A 19,266-nucleotide genomic window follows, 5' to 3' on the forward strand; every position below is an offset into this window, starting at 1 on the left:
TATTTCTCTTATGCAAGAACTAAGATTTTGGAAACACCTAGATAGATAAATAGAAAGATACATACATACATATTGTGATATATATAAATATAAATATATAGTTATATATCATTGTAGATAAATACAAATATATAGTTTTAGATATATATTTTTTTCAGCTGATACCCCACTATATATTCTTCTGTCTAGTGACGTGGCTTCCTTGCTATTTCATGAACAAGATACTCCATCTCTTTGATCTGAGCATTTTCTCTGACTGTTTTCCATGCTGGCAATGCTCTTCCTTTTCCTCTTTGCCTCCTGAGTTTCCTCTAGTTTCCTTCAAGTCCCAGACAAAATCCTAGCTTCTCCAGGAAGCATTTCCCATTCCCATTCTAGTGCCTTTCCTAATTATCTCCAATTTGTCCTATTTCTGGACTGTTTATTGTCTCCCGCATTAGATTATAAGTTCTTGGAGGAGGGACTCCCTTTTGCTTTTCTTTGTCTCACCACTCTTTAACACAGTTAATTTGCATTACCTTTTACACCCAGTAGGTGACTAATATCTGTTAATTCATTGACTGACTGACTTAATGCCAAATGAGTTCCAGAAGTTTAATGATTTCTCTTATTTGCCCTAAACTTACCTCTTTAAAAAAAAGCAAAAACTACACTTTACTATTAAACTGAATAACATCTTCAAGAAATCAAAACAAACAAACAGAATAATTTTGAAGGAGGCATGTGGAAGTGCCTCCTTCCTCCAGGAGAGAGATGAGTAACTAATCCAATTCATGTACATGTCCCATCACTTCCCTAATGTTGTGGTCCTCTTTAAGAATGAAGGACAGGGGTCGGCTAGGTGGCACAGTGAATAGAGCACTGGCCCTGGAGTCATGAGGACCTGAGTTCAAATGTGACCTCAGACACTTAATAATTACCTAGCTGTGTGGCAGGACTCACCTGGCACAAGCCATTTGCCCTACAAAAACCTAAAACAAAAAAAGAATGAAGGACAAACAACAACTTACCCAAGGTCATACAATTAGTAAATTTCTTAGATTTGATTTGAACTGCTCTTTCTGATCCCAGATCATTGTGTTGGTTGGTTTTTCTTAGTTGTTTTTCCCTTGTAAAGGAGTGATTATTTGGTTGGGGGGGAGGGAAGAGAAGGGAAGGGAAGGCAAAAGACTTATTTAAATAAAAAAAAGTCAATAAATTTATTTTTAAAAGAAAAGTGCAAAATATGAATAAGATTCTAAATAAATCTAAATAAAATATTCTATTTAGAAGATAATATAATATAAACTTTAGTCAAATAATAATTGCTATTAATATAACACATTAAAGCCTGAAAAATACTTTACAAGCATTATCTTATTTTCACTTCTCAATAATCCTTTGAGAAGAATAATGCAGCAATTTTCCCCAAAGAGGAAGCATTTGTAACCCAGAGTAGTTAAAGGGCTTTTTCCAAGGTCAAACAAATAATGAACATCAGAGGTGGGATTCAAACCCAGAATTTCCTGCTGCTAAATCCAGTACTGTCAGTCTGGGTCACTTCTAACAATGCCTTCTCTATTCCCTCCTTCGAGGCTCTTAACTATCTATTCCTAAAACTGCATTACTGTTATGTCCATTTGTGATGTTTTAATTTATTGTTTCTTTGCATTCATATGTGATTCCCTATTTCTTTTCATTCTTCAAAATTCTTATTTTTCCCCTATAATAGCTTTCCATTATGTGAATATATCAGTCAGTCATTAAATATTTATTGTCTACCATGTGCCAGACACTATACTCTGCAATGGGGGATATAAAGAAATAAAGGATCCCTCAAGGAGCTCAGAATCTAATGATAACAAGCAAACAGATATATACTGGCATAGGTATAGACAGGAGAGTTCAGAACTAGCAGAAGGAAGGCAGCACTAGAAGTAGACAGGGGCTTGGGAAGGGCTTCCTATAAAGATGGAATTTTAGTTGGGACTTAATAGAAGCCAGGGGAGCCAGTAGGCTAAGATGAGGGAGCAAAGCATTTCAGGCCTAGGGGACAGTCAAAGATACCCAGACAAAGAGGTAGTTTTGTTTGAGGAACAGGATAGAAGCTATTGTCACTAGATTGGAGAGTATATGGGAGGGAATAAAGGTGTGAGAAGACTGGAAAAAGAGGAGAAGTTTTGGTTATCAAGGGTTTTGAATGTTAAACAAGTTTTCTATTGATCCTGGAGTCATAAGAGGGCAGCTAGGTGGCAAAGTGGATAGAGTGGCAGACCTGGAGTCAGGAAGACTTGCGTTCAAAATACCTCAGATATTTATCAATTGTGTGACCCTAGTTAAGTCACTTAACTCTGCCTGCCTCAGTTTCCTCATCTGTAAATGAGCTGGAGAAGAAAATAGCAAACCACTCCATTATCTTTGCCAAGAAAACCCCAAAGGGGTCACAAAGAATCAGACGCAACTGAAACAACTCAACAACAAATAACAACAGTCATAAGAAATCACTGGAATTTATTGAGTAGGGAGGTGACATGGTTAGACCTATACTTTAGGAAAATCACTTTGGTGATTGAATGCAGGATGGGTTGGATTAGAAAGAAGCTTGAGGCAGGCAGACTTACTACATTTTATTAAGCAAGTTCCCAATAGTTAAACACATATCTTATCAATATTTAATTATTTCAAAGGTAACATCAATGAAAGATTTTGTTCAGTTAAGCCTCTTTCTCCTGACTGTCCTCCCCTACTTTGTTCCATTCATTAAAATTTAGGAAATAGTCCAGAGAAAGTTCTCTGGGTCAAAGAGCTTATAGACTAACCTTGCTTCTTTTGAGTTTCAAGCATTCTCTGTAGATTTGTTACACTTGGATCTAATGAAAAAGTTCAGTTTTTACAGTCCTTGGTCATCTACTCATGCCTTAAGTCTTCATCTTTCCAGTTTCATCTGACATTTTTTTATCAGTCCTGTCCCATTCCTCTTTGGAGCAATAGACAAGGATGCATGTTTTCTCATTTCCCTTTGTAAAAGGAGACCCAAAGTGGGATCCCAGCTTCAGAAGCCCAGCTGTGCCCAAGAGTGGCTCCTGACTTCCCTTCCTCCTCTGCAGACTTCCTCAGAACAAATCTGTATATCGACTTATCTCAATGCCATGACCCTGGTTACCCTAGCTTCATGATAGTGTGTCTATCTCCCTCCTCTTGCCACACCCCCCACCTCCTCACCCGAGGCAGAGTATTTCAACAGCTTGTGTCCTTTCTTACTTCCAGTGAAGCCACTTCCCATCACTGGCCAGAACTCTTGGCCTGTTGCTGGCTTTCACCTTTTGGCAGACAGGGCTTAGAAACAGACATGTTCTTCTCTATTTGGGATAGCTAAACTTTGGGCATAAACAGGAACAAGAATTGGGCCTAGGGAGCTTCATCTAGCAGATTCCCCAAGCCCTTGACCACCATACAAGAGAAAAGTTATCACAATGAAACGGAACCCAGCCTTGGATCTGGTAAGGATCTTCCCAAGAATAAACCTTTCTTTTTGCAGTTTATACATATCCTAGGAGTTTAAAGAATATCTGCCAGATCCCTGAATAACTAAAAGAACTGGACCTAAACTGGAATTCATAAAATCCTAGGCTAAGATCCTTTCTTTGTAAGGTCATAGAGACATTCCTAGTGACCATGGGTGAGGGGACCTCCATATCCTTGGCTTTATGAGTTAAAAACTCTGGGGACTAGTGTCCTTGATGTACTTGGAGCAATAGATGTTTGAATGGTTGGCCAGAAATGCTTGCTGAGGTTTAATTTTGTCTCTGAGCAAGTCCCAGCCTAGGATACAAAATACTGGTACCACCTAGCTGAGGAAATTTGGGAGAAATATTTCTGGAGCTCTGAGCATCCATCTTTAACCTGTAGCCTTTTTCCAGAAAATACCTTCTTGTTCTTGACTCTCTTGAAACTTTGGTCAGCATTTTTCCAGAGAGCACCCCCTAGGAAGGAGCCAAAAATGAATGAATGAATGAATGAATGAATGAATGAATGAATGAAGCATGTATTAAGTGCTTACTATATGCAAAGCACTGTGCAAAGAGCCGGGAATATAAATAAAGAGTATGGTAGTCCCTGCTTTCAAAAAGATCACATTCTAAGGGGGAGTCAAATATATGGATATGCAGTTTCAGCTGCAAATCAGATAGATGTTAATGCCTCTTCTTTAATGTCTTCTCCAGGGATTAAAAATTATATATTTATGATATTGAATCATTTGGCAATGCCAATAGTTTGGTGTCCATAATTTCTTTTCTGAGTCTTCAATAGATGTGGATGTAGTACTGCAGTTGCCAGGCTACATCTTTCACAAGATTTGTTTCCCAGAATGATGACTGCAGGCACTGGCTATCTCAAAGGCATTGTTATTCCTAAGGTTCTTGGATTCAGTGTCCTGGACTGTCTTCACCAAGATGTGAGAGGAGTTGGTGGTCAAGATGATGTGGCAGTTGACAATTGGTGGAGATAACTGGTCCCCTCTCCATAAAATCCACTTTCTCAGATAATGGCCCTGAGGACTGAGAGGGAAGTAGGACCTATGTTCTGAAGTGTTTTGCCACTCACAGGGCTCCTATGCTCATTTGTCTATTGGTAGCTGCTGGTTGGCAGTTGTTCTTGGTAAGGGTGAGGAAGGTAGGTCCCTTCTCCACAATTTTTCCCCTCAATGAGGGCTAAAGGATCTGGGATGGAAACAGGTCTAGTAGTTTGGGGGACAGCTCTATTCCCAAGGCTCTTGGATTTAGAGTCTAGAACTGTCCCTATCAGTTTCTGAGGAAAGATGGAGGTCAGGGAGGTGGTAATGGTTTGATTTGCCTGGCACAGGCTACCTCCTATGTCCTACAGGGTACCCAGCTTTCCCAGGAAGGAGTGTTTTCCTGAGAGAGTCAGTCTTATACAGTCTCTTCTATATAAACCCAGAGAAGAGAAATGTGGGGGGAGGGAGAGACAAGAAGGAAGGGGTATCCTTGTGGGGGGACACAATCCTTCTCAAGAATCTATGTCAGACTTTTTTAAGTGCCAGCTGAGTCCTGCCATCTGCAAGATTTTCCCAGTCCCCTTTCTTGTTCATATATCTTGATTGTTTTATATATAGTTATTTATAGGTTTTCTCTTCAAGGGAGGGGACAATTCTTGCCTTTCTAGCTATCTAATTTAACATAGTACTGGCACATTTGCTCTTACTGTTGTTCAGTTATCTCAGTCCTGTCTGCCTCCATGACCCTATTTGGGGTTTCCTTGACAGAGATACTGCACTGGTTGCTATTTCCTTCTTCAGCTCATTTTAAAGGTGAGGAAATTGCCTTGCCCAGGGTCACACAGTCAGTGTCTGAGTTCATATTTGAACTCAGATCTTTCTGACTCCAGGCTGCTGCTGTTGCATCCTTCCCCCAGCTGTCCAATCTGGGGTAGTTCATCAAAAAGAATAGATTCAGGGATCTACTCTCAGTAGCCTGTTGCTTCTTCTTCAGTCTATGTAGGAATTCCTGAGAAAGACTACATCTGTCCTGAGCCAGGGCTGCCTCCCCAATATGTGAGCGCCCCAGATTCAGGATCTGACAGAATCAGCCTGGGCAGTTGGTCCTCCTGCTCGGACAGTACACTCCTGGTAACTGACAGCAGTGACTCATGACTGCATCCTGAAACGGCCTGGTCAGCATTTGGACAGGGCAGCCTGCTCCTGGCCCTGGTCCTGGACCTGGCCCAGGCCCTCCCTGCAGCTTCCTGTGTGGGCAGACTACTGCGGCCAACTGTTTAACATCTGGTAGGAGGGTCAGACAGGTGGACCTGGGGATTTCCCCTGGTGGTAGAGGACAATAGGCCTCTCTCCTGATTGCTTTTGACTAGAACTAACTCTATTACACCAGAGGGCACACAAGAAAAGAGCAGTCTAAAAGGGGGGGGTCAGAAAAGGGGTCTTGATGTGGTAAAGGGGCAGAACTATCTAGGATGAAATGAGGCCTTTGATGGGCTTAGACGGAATCAACACCAGAAGGGCAACCAGATCTATTAGCTTTCATGCATGAGGTAGCAGAAGAGAAGACAGGTGTCATAGAGGTCAGCTACAGAGACCTAACAGCTATTCATTGTTCAAAAAAGTGCCTACTATGTGCCAGACACTGCACCAGATATTGCTAGACCCTCTCTCACATATCTTCCATTCTGAAGTGAAAGGAGGAGGGGGGAAGCCCACCAGTGCTTAGGAAAAATATAAAGGTAATAAGCACAAATGTCTAGAGTTGAATGAATGAGCGACTCAGAGAAGGCTTAGATGTTGAAGGGGGATTCTTGAGCTTCATTTTCCCTCTAATGTTTAATTGGATTCTGTTCTACTTTCAAATAATCTAACTTCAGAGCTCAAAGGACTAGATAACTTTCAAAGTCATCTAGTCCTTGCCCCTCATTTTATAATGGGGGATCTGAAGTCCATGGAGACTGAGACCTCACCCGGGGTAACACAGGTAAGTGTCAAAGTCAGGATTTGAACCTTTTCCCCTGGACCATGCTGTCTCCTTTGAAATGCATGAATCTGAGATGAATGACAAGCTTCAGAGGACCTGGATTGGAATCTTCAGTTATCTGTGTGACCTTGTGCAAATCACTTCAACTCACTGGGTCTCAATTTGCTAGTAGTTGAATTAGGCAAATATTTCTCAAGTTTTTGGTTTCTGGTTTCCTTTATACTGTTTTTTTAGGTTTTTGCAAAGCAAATGGGGTAAAGTGGCTTGCCCAAGGCCACACAGCTAATTATTAAGCCTCTGAGACCGAATTTGAACCCAGGTACTCCTGACTCCAGGGCCGGTGCTTTATCTACTGTACCACCTAGCCTCCCCCATCTTTATACTCTTAAAAATTATTGAAGATTACCCGAACCAACTCCCCAAGGACTTTTGTTTACATGACTTACATCTATTAATATCTACCATCTGAAAAATTAAAATACCCTAGTATTATTATGAAAATAATTTTGGCCTTGTAGAAAGAATCAGTGATGCTCAGAGGACCTCAGACCACACTTTGAGGACCATCTTTAAGGTCCTTTCAGCTAGGAGCATTTGGTATCCAAGGCAAATATCATGATAGAAATGTGAACTTGTCCAGGAAGCATGAAATCAACTTTGTAATTCATTATATAAAAATACAAGAAATTAAGACATTCGGTTGAGTGGGAGAGAAGTAGTTACTACAGGGACATCTAGCTGCTGAGTGAAGATATGTATTAAAATGCACTGCCCTGAAGCATTGCCCTACCCTGGTTAAGACTAAATTCTAGTTCTAAATTCTCTAATCCTATGACTTCTTATGTTTTGTCTCCAATGCTAGTGGTATTGCAAAAAGTTTCAAAGCAGTGTCTTGCGAAGGAAAAAGCTTGCAAATAGGAACTGCCAATGAGGAATTTATGGCCTTTTGAGTTGATGAAGTCAACTTTCCCCCACTGTCCCTAGAAATAAAAGGATATACTCATTATTAAGCAATCAAGAAACATTTATTATGTGCCAGAGACTGTGCTAAGTCCTGAGGATTTAAAAAGAAGCAAAGGATAGTCCCTGCCCTCCAACACACAAACATATACAGGATAACAGAGGAAAAGCATTAGAATTATAAGTTGTGGGGAAAGGCTTTCTTTAGAAGATGGGATTTTAGTTGGGACTTGGAGAAAGTCAAATCAGAGAGTCAATATTAAGGATTGCATTTGATTTAAGGCTAGAGTCCTTGAGGAAATGTTAAGTGTACCTTCCTTCCTGCCCAATCCATTTCTGGGGTACAGATAGCAGGTGATCCCAGGTCCCAGTGCTTTTAGGGGGTCCCACTATTGTAGTATCAATGATCTGTCAGTAATTTAGGGAGGGGCAAGGAAAGAGAATTTCCACCAGATGGTGCTAAAAAAATAATAAATAACTACAGGTTTCCTTTTTGTGATTTCTTTTATCCTTAAGAGGGTCCTGGGAATTCATTTTAAGCTGATTTTCTTGCCATTCTATGCTTGGGATTTCATTCACTAATGAATTCCTGGTTTGGAAACTTCTTTCATCAAAGCAGATGGTCAAATCAATATAACCAATGTTCTTACAAATTTTTCTGGGGCTCTCTGAAGTTAAGTAACTTACCCATGTGTATCTGAGGCAACAGTTGAACCCAGGACTTCCTATTCCCAAGATTGGCCTTCTATCTACCATGCCAGCCCACCTCTAAACTTATTTTTGCCTGGATAGAAATGCATTGGGAAGGAGAGAAAGTGGGATATTTTTTAAACTCAAGCTCAGAACACTCTGAGATATCTCTGAAAACCTAAGAACCTACCACCAGACATGTGCAGGGAATTTAAACCCTAACCCAAAATGACTACTTGGAGTCCTCTCAAAGTGGCAGCAAAGAGTTAAAATTTAATTCGGTTTTTGCAAGAAGCGGGGCAGTTCCTAACTATGAGAGAGAGAGAGAGAGAGAGAGAGAGAGAGAGAGAGAGAAGCCAAATTACAGAACCTGAAGCAGGGTTAAAAAAAACACAAAAACCACAACCCATTCCCCCTCCTCCTTTCTGCTGACTCTTACAACAATTGGTCTAACTTGATGGTCCGAAGAGAAGGGAGGTGTACCTAAGCTTTCACTGGAGGGTCTGTCTTTGTTTACATCTTATAAGGTTAGGGTGACATAATTTTTCTAGCCAGAGATCCGGGTTCTCACGCTCACCTGATTCTTGAGAAATAGAAACTGAGGCCTATGGCTTAGACTAATTTAGCACTGTTTCCAAAAAGTCATCACTTTTGCCCCCACAAGACATTAAACCAATCTGGATTGTTGGAGGGTCTTTAGAGCTCAGGTTGGAGGATGACTCTGATAAAACCCTAAACATAGGTGCTCCTTGCGCAGCCTGGTACAGGGAAGAAGAATTCCATTGGGAGTTAGATAACTTGGCTTGAAATCCCTTCTTTGATGTTACTGTGTATATGATCTTCATCTATAAAACAAAAAGGGGAGACCAAAGGATTTCTAAAGGTCTTCTATTCTAAAACATTTATTTTCAGAACTTCAGTAAGGCACCGTCTTTGGGTGATGCATTGGGAGCATTTCTTCTGGTTCTTCCTGAAAATGTTTTAAAAATCTCACTATCTGTCCCATATTCCACCTCACACTATTAATCTCAAATGTACCAAACCTATTATGCAGGTTTATAACATGGAGAGCTAGAAGAGATTTCAAAGTCATTCAGCCCAAACTCCTCTTTTTACAGATGAGGAAGGCTTGCAAAGGTGAAATGCCTTACTTGACATTGCACAGGAGGCAAATAAGAGAGCCAAGATTTGACAGATCTTCTAATGCCAAACCTCATGCTCTTTCTACAAAGTCACAGCCCTGTGGCAATCATGAGAGGCTTGAGGGGAGTCATGTTGACCTCCCATTGATTTGACTTTCTTACAATACTCTGGGTTCTTGAAAATCTAGCATGCTTTTCTTATTCAATGATAATAATAATAACTAGCATTTTTAGAGTGCTTTAAAGTTTCCAAACCTATGTTAATATAGATAATAATATCATTTCAAAGCAGCTAAGAAGCATAATGAATAGAATGTCAGCCCTTCCTGAGTTCAAATCTGGCTTCAGATACTTACTAGCTTGTGACCCTGGGCAGGCACTTTTTGCTTCAGTTTCCTCATTGTATAATGAACCCTAAGTGAGGTCATGGAGAGTCAGTCATGGAACAGCATCAATAGCAATCTCATTTGAGCCTCTCATCTATCCCTTGAAATAAATAAAATTATTAGTTCTATTTTCTGATAAAGGAAGAAGAAAGGAAATAAGCATTTATTAATCACCTACTACATGCTAAACACTATACTAAATGCTTTGCAAATATCTCATTCAATCCTCATAGTAGGCCTGGGAGGTAGGTGCTGTGATGATGCCCATAATACAGTTGAGGAAACTGAAGCAGAAATTGTGATTTTTCTTAGGATTTCAAAGCTGGATTTGAACTTGTATCTTCCTGACTCTAGACCCAGGACTCTATTCACTGTCTTTAGAAATGATAAACACGCATACAATTACAAAGCATAGAAAATGTAATTTGAATTTTGGTCAAGTGAGATACTTATTCCATTTCTCAAAGGATAATTTTGTCAAAACTATATTTCTGGTCAAAGGTTGATTTTCTTAGCAACTGTGAGGAATGTAATGTGTCCTTCTGTAGACTTAGAAAAGAATTCTTGACTTGCCCTCCTTGTCCTTTAATCCAGAAACCCTATATTGTTGAAGTTTACACATTATATAGTGCTCTCTGGAAATGACTGAACAACAGTTGTCACATAGAATATAATAAATGTCTGTGGGTTAAAATGAGAGAAAATATAATACTAATAAAGACAGCTTAGCACAGTTCAAGTCCCAACTCCGCTTTGAATTTATCTGTGTGACCTAGGATAAGTCACTTTACCAGTGATGTCAGTTTCTTCATCCATAAAATGAGGGAGTTGGACTGGAAGGCCTCTGGGTTTCTATGATCTTAACAGCTTACAAAATGCTGGTACAAGTATCATCACCCCCATTATTTTTGTTGTTGTCCAGTCATTATTCAGAGGAGCTAACTGAGGTTCAGACTTATTTGCCTGTGACTTAATACTAAGTGAGTTTCATACTAGTAGTTTTAGAGCCTAGATCTGGGTTTCTTGTCTCCTAGTCCAGTGCTTCCCCTCCCCACCATGTAATATATAGGACATTTAAATCATAAAACATATGATTTAATAGAAAGAGAATTGGCTCTAGAGCAGAGGACCTGGGTTCAAATCCTGCTTCTGCTGTCATATAAATGACCTTGAGCAAGGTTGCATGACCTTAACCTCCCCAGGCCTGCAAAAAAGAGAGTTGGACTTTGAAATATTTTCTGCCTCTAGATCTAAGAACCTATGATAAATAAATACCAAAGATGTTTCTGCTACACCTGATATTGATGCTTGATTGATAGTAAAATTGGGGGGAGAGAGGAAAAGGAGAAGACAACTATGGAGAAAAGTGCTTATCTGCTCAACAGTCTTCTTTCCCTTCCACTTCTCAAGTCAGCTGGGCCACAATGGAGTAAAGAGGGAGCATGACCCCAACAACAATGTGAGCTGCCTTGGGGAAGGAGTGGCTTCCAGACTACAAATAATATTTCTGATGATTGAGTTTCATCCTTTCAAGTCCTGTTATGGGTCATGTTTATCTCATGAGAGGTCTAGAAAGATGGACAAAGTCATCATAGACAAATAAGATTTGTCAGGAAAATATCTAAGGCAAGATAACAACACCTGATATCTCTTGGGCTCTCTGGATCACAAGCCAGGAGATGACTGAATTTCCCTACATTTGTTTATTCTGGACAAGGCTGCCCAATGCTTTGGAGGGACTTGGTGAGACATAGTAATAAAGGTCATATGGTAAAAGGGAAGCAGTTCCAAAGATGATATTATACATTTCCAATGATGTTTAGAAAAATTATTTTTTAAAAGTCTGCATAAAGGGAAATGAGTAAAACTAGGAAAATCTCATTATACACAATAACATCAATATTGTACAATCATCAACTGTGAATAACTTAACTATTCTCAGAAATACAAAGGTTTAAGAACATCCCAAAGACCTTATGATGAAAACTGCTGTCCATCTTCAGAGAAAGAACTAATAGAATCTGAATGTAAATCAAAGCATACTAGTTATTTTTTATTTTTTTGCATTTTTATTTTCCTTTTGGCTTTTTTCACAACATGATTAAATTGAAATATGTTTTGCATGATTACACATGTATAATCTACATCAAATTGCTTAGCTATCAATCAAGAAGTAGGGAATTGAGGGAGAAAATTTATAACTCAAAATTTTCAAAAAATGAATGTTAAAAATTGTTTTTACATGTAATTTGGAAAAATAAAAAATATTTTTAAAACCTGTGTAAGTTATAAACTGAATACTACTTGAATTAATACTTTCTTGCCAGCATCCAAGAACTTAGATTTTCCAATTCCAAGTCTAATATACCAAGTTCAGTAAGTCTTATTCACCAGTAAAAAAAAAAAAATAAATTTAATTTTTTTTTTAAAAATTCACAATTGGATTCAGAATTCTCCTTTAGGAACTACATAATGGTCATTTTCTGTTTTTACATCTCCTGACTTCCTTCTCTCCTGTGGCAGGTGGAGCAAATCTTATCTGAGTTCAGGCTACAGGAAGAAGATCTGAAGAAAGTGATGAGGCGAATGCAGAAGGAGATGGACCGGGGCCTGCGGCTGGAGACTCATGAAGAAGCTAGTGTGAAGATGCTCCCCACTTATGTGCGCTCCACCCCAGAGGGGTCAGGTAGCTGTTACCACATAAATTTCATGAAAGGGCTCCAATTTCCCTAGTTTCCATCCTTGGTCAGACCCTAGTGGACTCCCAGTTCTGTGATTCCTTAAATGTCCACCAGGTAGAGCTCCTCAGATAGCTTCAAAAAGCTTGTGTAAGAACATCGGAAGAAGAAACTGCACAGATCTCTCCATGTCCTGAACACTGGTCCAGAGTCTGCTCTCAGTTCTACTGGTGCATGATCCTTGTGATCATCTTTCACGGTCCCACTAAATCCCTCCCAAGCATTGGGCAGCCTTGTCCAGACCAAAACCTTGCCACCAAACCCAACTCCAGGAATCTAACTCCATAACTTATAAATTAACAAATTAATTTTCAAAGTTCTCTTCTGAGATCCCACAGAGGTGCAGAGGTGAGCTGAGATTCTTTTTTTTCCCCACTTTAAAAAAATTTTTTTTGAATTTTACAATTTTCCCCCAATCTCACTTACCTCCCCCCACCCCACCACAGAAGGCAGTCTGATAGTCTTTACATTGTTTCCATGCTATACATGGCCTTTGTTTAAACTCCACAATTCTTTCTCTGGATACAGATGGTGTTCTCCATCACAGATACCTTAAAATTGTCCCTGATTATTGCACTGATGAGCAAGTCTATTAAGGTTGATCATCAACCCCATGTTGCTGTTATGGTGTACAATGTTCTGGTTTTGCTCATCTCACTCAGCATCAGTTCATGCGAGTCTTTCCAGGCTTCTCCCCATCCATCCTGGTTTCTAACAGAACAATAGTGTTTCATAACATACATATACCACAATTTGTTCAGCCATTCTCCAATTGATAGATATACCCTCAATTTCCATTTCTTTACTACTACAAATCGAGATGATATCAATATTTTTGTACAAGTGATATTTTTACCCTTTTTCATGATCTTTTCAGGATAGAGACCCAGGAGTGGTATTGCTGGATCAATAACATTGTTATTACCCTTTGGGCATAACTCCAGACTGTTCTCCAGAAAGGCTGTATCAGTTCATAGTTCCACCAACAAAGTGATCTAAGATTCTTAATAAATGTACCAGCAGGGTACAACTTCTTATAGATTCTACCAAACTTGTGTCTAGGCCTGCCAAAAGACCTGATGTCTTTTATCTGAGGACCAGCCTAGCTTAGCTCAGAGGGGCTGATCACATTTTTTCAGCCACAAAATCTTAAGAAAATTGTTTATATATTACAGATAATCATATTACATATCATATTACAGATAATCAAAGTAAGAATTAGGCTTAGCGGGAGCCAATGTAGTCTGATTATCAAGACTGGTCATCTGTTTAGGGCCCTCTCCTTTCCTGATCAGAAAATCCATTCATTCATTCACTCACTCATCCTTCCATTCACTCACTCATTTATCCATTAATACATTCATTCATACATCAATTCAGTTCATTTCAAAAGGGATTTTTTGTTTTACTTGTTTGGCCAAGACCTGATTTCATTAGTATAGAGAACTCCTATTATGGAAACTTCCTCCATTGATAGAAATCCACAACTGATGTGAAACTCTTAGTTTTAGAAAGCTGCCTGGGACACTGGCATCACACAGCTAATAGGTATTAGACATAGGTTCTGAACCTAGGCCTTGCTTATGCACCCTCTTCCACCAACCCCATATTGACTGTCATTGGAGGGTTTCTTAGTAAATGTATTGGATACTTTAATCTGTCTTGTTAAATCACCCTTCTTCACTTATAGGAATTTATTCTCTGCTTATTCTCTGAATGAATAGCACTTGCTTTCTTGTACCATTCTAGGCTGGCACTGACTAATTCTTATTCAAACTCTGCTATTTCTAGATTCCCTACTACTGATTTCACTATTCACCTAATTTCTCTATGTTTTTGCCTTCCCTAACTCCTTCTTTTTCTGAGAAAAAGTCATTTGGCAATTTCCCACCCATCTCTCCATCCCACTTCCTCTGACCCTTCCTACTTGTGTGCACTTCAGTGGATGATGGTTCTTTCCTGGGACAATTTGTCCCACTGGCCCTTGACCCTCTCTATAGTCCAGGGTGAGGTCTAATCATACATTGGCTTTCTGTAGACTCCCCTACCACTCCCAATTGTGAACCTCTAGGCAGAACATCAAACTCTGCCATGCTGATAAAGGACTTAAAAAGGGAATCAGGGGCACCCAATCATATTTCTTATCTTTGGTTGACTGGTTTTCTCTGCTACTATTCCCTGGTCCTAATCCTTCCTATCCCCAGCCTCTTGGTGGTTCAAAATATCTTACAGATGTGGCCTGTGGCATTGGCTATGGAATCATAGAACCTGGGTTCAAATTCCAGCTATTTGACTTATTCCCTGTTTGATTTTGGGAAAACCAATCAACCTAGTTTGGCTTAGTTTCCTCATTTGTTAAAAGAGGGAGCAGGGAAGGGTTGACCTAGGTGACCTCAGAGGTCCCTTACAGTCCTAGATCTATGACTAATGACTTAACTTCAAGTCCCTAGCTACTTAGTTCCTAGATGACCTTGGGCAAGTCACATATCTCTCAAAGTCTTAGTCTCTCATCTATAAAATGAAGAGAGAGACAACTAGAAGACCTCTGAGTTCCCTTCAGATCTAAATCCAGCCATGCCATAGTCCTTGGGAAAACAACCCCGCCCCACACACACACACATATTTCCATGATTCATTCCTCATTATGCCTTACTCTTTCTTCTCCAAATCTGTGGGGTCCCTGCCTGTATCCTAGCCATTTTCCTACTTCAACATTGGATAGAGGAAATTTGGTATATCCACTTTGCATACAAGAACATTTAATCAGTATCTTTTGTTTTTCTTTTGGATTGTAGAAGTGGGTGACTTCCTCTCCCTGGATCTGGGTGGCACCAATTTCCGAGTAATGTTGGTAAAAGTGGGAGAAGGAGAGGAGGGTCAATGGAGTGTGAAGACAAAACATCAGATGTACTCCATCCCTGAGGATGCCATGACAGGCACAGCAGAAATGGTGAGGCCCTTGCATGGGATGAGATACCTGGCCAATTGTTTCCTCTTTGGGGGCCTTAGGAGTGACAAGGGGAGCTCTGGAGCCAAGGGCACAGGACCCAAGAGGAGCCAAGGATAACCTTTGAACTGTCCTTAATAATTAGTAGTCTCATAGAAGCACTACCCCCTGTTGGGAAAGCTCTTCCAATTTCTCAAAGGAGTGGATTCAGAGAGAGAACCCTGGGCTTGACTCCCTGTGAGAGTGGTTGGTCTAGACACAGAAAAGAATTCATTGAACTATAGTAGAAAAAGCCTGGGATTCATAGTCTAAAGACTTGAATTGGAATCCAATTGACTATGATATTTTCTAACTGGGTGACTGATCAAAAAGTACTTTACTTTTCTCACCTGGAAAATTATAACTGGAGGTGAGAAGGAAATGAAATAACACTTAAGTCACTTAACAGGTACCTACATTTTGCAAGGAAGAGACTTTATATATTAACATCTATGGGGGCGGCTAGGTGGCATAGTGGATAAAGCACCAGCCTTGGAGTCAGGAGTACCTGGGTTCAAATCCGGTCTCAGACACTTAATAATTAGCTAGCTGTGTGGCCTTGGGCAAGCCGCTTAACCCCATTTGCCTTGCAAAAACCTAAAAAAAAATCTATGTAAATGTTCATTTTTATCATGTTGGCATTTAGCAGCTAAATACTAAAAACCAATACTTTTAAGTCAGTGCATCCACCCAAAAGGTGCTTTCCCTTTTGACAAGATACCCCAGCACTGATTCCATTTCATCCATTAAACATTTATTAATTTTCTATTATATACCAGGCACTTACCTGTACACTGAAGATACAAATATTAGGAAACAAACCAATCTCTGACCTCAAACAGCTTCCATTCTCCTGTGCATATCCAACAGGTTCATAAGTCTATAGACACAAAGCCATTTCAAGAGGGAAACAGTAGGATGTGACAATATTTGGGCCATGGTATTGTTATCACTACTCCCTGCCATTGGACTCATTGCTCAGCTGAATGGTCACAGGTCACAGTCCTTTTCCTCCTATCTGCCCCAGTCCATCTCCAAGATTTGGGAGGTTTGCCTTCCTTATGGAGCAGGCATGGCCTTCCTGTCCACTAGAACTTATGGCCTCCTCTTTGTTATGTCCTTCCCAGCTATTTGACTACATCTCTGAATGTATTTCTGATTTCCTGGACAAACACCAGATGAAACATAAAAAATTGCCTCTGGGCTTCACATTTTCTTTCCCTGTGCGGCATGAAGACATTGACAAGGTAGGTATTTATACTGAGATCCTCTGACCCTAGATCCAGCATCCTTTGGCCCCAACTCCTTTCCTCTGCAATGTGTGGCCTGATATGAACAAGAAATATTTAAACAAAGAAACAAGTTGTCAGTAATCTAATGAGAACTTGTTCAAAAATCTCATTTTTAAAAATTTGGATCTCAGTTTGGCTCTTTTCTCAGTATTCTTTCTCTAAACAGTGGGGAGATAGCTCCTGTTGTAAACTATTGAGGGTAGGAACAATCTCTTGTTCGTTTTGCCTTCCCCCTACATCATTAGGTATGTAGTTTGGCATGTAGTAGTTGCTTAGTAAAGATCTATGTTTCATTTTTCACCTAATCTTAATCACTGAAGGGCATTGCCTCAGACAAACTGAGACTTGAGAAAGAGCTAAGCTTAAAAAAGCCAAGATCTCCCACTGTATCTGAGGCCATTTCTAATTATCCTAATCTCTATATTGCCACTGGACCCAGATGACTCCAAAGGAGAGAGTGAGGCTGATGACTTTGCCCAGCCTTTCCTCACTTAAATCCAGTTCATTTACAAGTCGTGACACCACCTTCCCAATGTCTTAGTCTGCTTTGAGAAGGAGGGACAAACAAATACAACAAACAATTGAATGAGTGGATGAATGAATTGCCATGTATGTATGTGTGTGTATGCATGATGTGAAGTTACTGGGGCTTCTTGGCAGGGGTAAACTGGAGCTAGGTTAAATATACATATGAGAACTTAGTGTTAAATTTTCAGAATAAGCATTTGCACCTTGGAAATTAGCAAACAGTTACAAATAGAGGCTTCTTTTATTGCTTTGTAGATTGCGTCACAAGAAAATGATGAAAAAAGTTAATAATGCAAATTAAACTTAAAAGTGTATCTTGTCCTCACACACAGATATGAGGGAGAACTGACTGTTAAACATTTATAAGCATATTACTACTAATATGAGAAAAACTGCTCATGATATCTATTTCTTGCTGTCCTAGATTTTAGCTCCCAGTAGAGATATTTGTTTATAGAAATTCTCCAAACTTCAAAAATAGTAATCTATACAATTATTTTTCCTTCTCCTTACAGGGAATCCTTCTCAACTGGACAAAAGGTTTCAAAGCATCGGGTGCTGAAGGGAACAACATAGTCGGGCTCTTAAGAGATGCTATCAAACGGCGTGGGGTGAGATAGAAACCTTGTCTATCAGGTTACCCTAAGCTCTTTCTCCTCCCCATCCCTCAGGATTTCTGGCCTGTGAACTGAGAGTTTGTCCCTTTTAGGTCTCCCTTCCTCTTTTTCTATCATTGCCTCTGGGGCTAGGGCAGCATTTTTCTGTTTTGTGAGCACTGCCCAGGTTGGTAGGAAAAGTCTTGACTTAGCCTCTCACCACCCCACACCCCCAACACCTCCTTATGCTTGTGCTTCTTGGCAGGACTTCGAAATGGATGTAGTTGCCATGGTTAATGACACAGTAGCAACAATGATTTCCTGCTACTATGAAGACCGCCAATGTGAGGTTGGCATGATTGTTGGTAAGAAACCTTTTCCTTGTGCCCTGTGTACTTGAGGCTTAAATAATCAGATACTTTTCAAAAGTTGAAGGGGTCCTCTGAGAAACACCTTTCACCTCCATACTATATTCATTTGTTCCTACCTTTCTGTTTTATTCTCTGCTCCCTTCACACATCATACCTTTTAGCAAACCAAGTGCTAGCTTCTTTCCCCAACCTTATCCTGCCCTCTTCCCCACTTTATGCATTTATCTAAGCCATCTCTCATGCTTGGAATTCCCTCTTCTATATCTCTGTCTTACTGAGATCTTTCTGGTCCTTCGAGATTCAGCTCAGACATCATTTCATCTAGGATATCTTCCCTTATCCCTCAGTTGAAAAGTGGTAACTCTCCCTCAAATTTCCTTAGATTCCTTTTAAAAATAAGAATTAGAGCTAGAAAGGATCTTAGTGATCACCTAATATGACTCTTCTTTCACAGTTGTGGAAATTCAGGGATAGAGGGGTTGAGTATCATTGTAAGAGTCAGGTCCTGAATTTGAACTTCCAAGTCTTCTGGTTCCAAATCTATTGCTATTTCAACTAAGCTATGCTTTCCATTTAAGCCCTTCTTTGCCCTGACACTTTTCAGGGTGCATTTTATTTATCTGTTGATTTTATAGCTATCTATTAGATTGTAAGCTCCATGAGGACAGACCTAGTATTGCTATTAGTGTCTTGCATGTAGTTGGTGTTAAACTGAACTTTGCTCTTCTTAAAGGACTCAAGTAATTTCTGAGGTATATACACAACTGGATTTTTTAACATATTTTTCTGCAGTTCACTGAATAGGCTAGACTCACATTTTCCCAGATAAGAGAGGTTAATCAAAAGTAAAAATGATGAATAGTTCATGCTACCTCAAATTAATAACTAAAGCAGGGCAACTGGGGCTTTTTTCTTAGGGCATCCCATATGGTGGGCACTCTTTTGTTATTCATCAGCTTGGTTAACAAGACTGATGAATTAAGATAAGAAACTGTTAGATAGAATGCTGGGTTGAAGTCCTTAAACACCCACCAAGGCACAACCATCCCTCTGGCAGTGCTAGGATTCTCTGTCTCCCCTCATAGCAACTGGTGTCCT

The 19,266-nt window shown here is 39.9% G+C and overlaps 1 protein-coding gene across 1 annotated transcript in view; it reads left to right on the top strand.

Moving 5' to 3' along the window:
* GCK (glucokinase) overlaps nucleotides 1-19,266 on the top strand; it is a 71,964-nt gene that overhangs the window by 43,922 nt on the left and 8,776 nt on the right. Inside the window, exons 2-6 of the mRNA XM_074227330.1 lie at nucleotides 12,181-12,343; nucleotides 15,191-15,345; nucleotides 16,509-16,628; nucleotides 17,717-17,812; nucleotides 18,063-18,162. Coding sequence (XP_074083431.1) covers nucleotides 12,181-12,343; nucleotides 15,191-15,345; nucleotides 16,509-16,628; nucleotides 17,717-17,812; nucleotides 18,063-18,162 — 634 coding nt within the window. The remainder of the gene's footprint in view (nucleotides 1-12,180; nucleotides 12,344-15,190; nucleotides 15,346-16,508; nucleotides 16,629-17,716; nucleotides 17,813-18,062; nucleotides 18,163-19,266) is intronic.

Source organism: Macrotis lagotis, chromosome 1 (genome assembly GCF_037893015.1).
Source record: "Macrotis lagotis isolate mMagLag1 chromosome 1, bilby.v1.9.chrom.fasta, whole genome shotgun sequence".
In the NCBI taxonomy this organism is placed as follows: domain Eukaryota; kingdom Metazoa; phylum Chordata; class Mammalia; order Peramelemorphia; family Peramelidae; genus Macrotis; species Macrotis lagotis.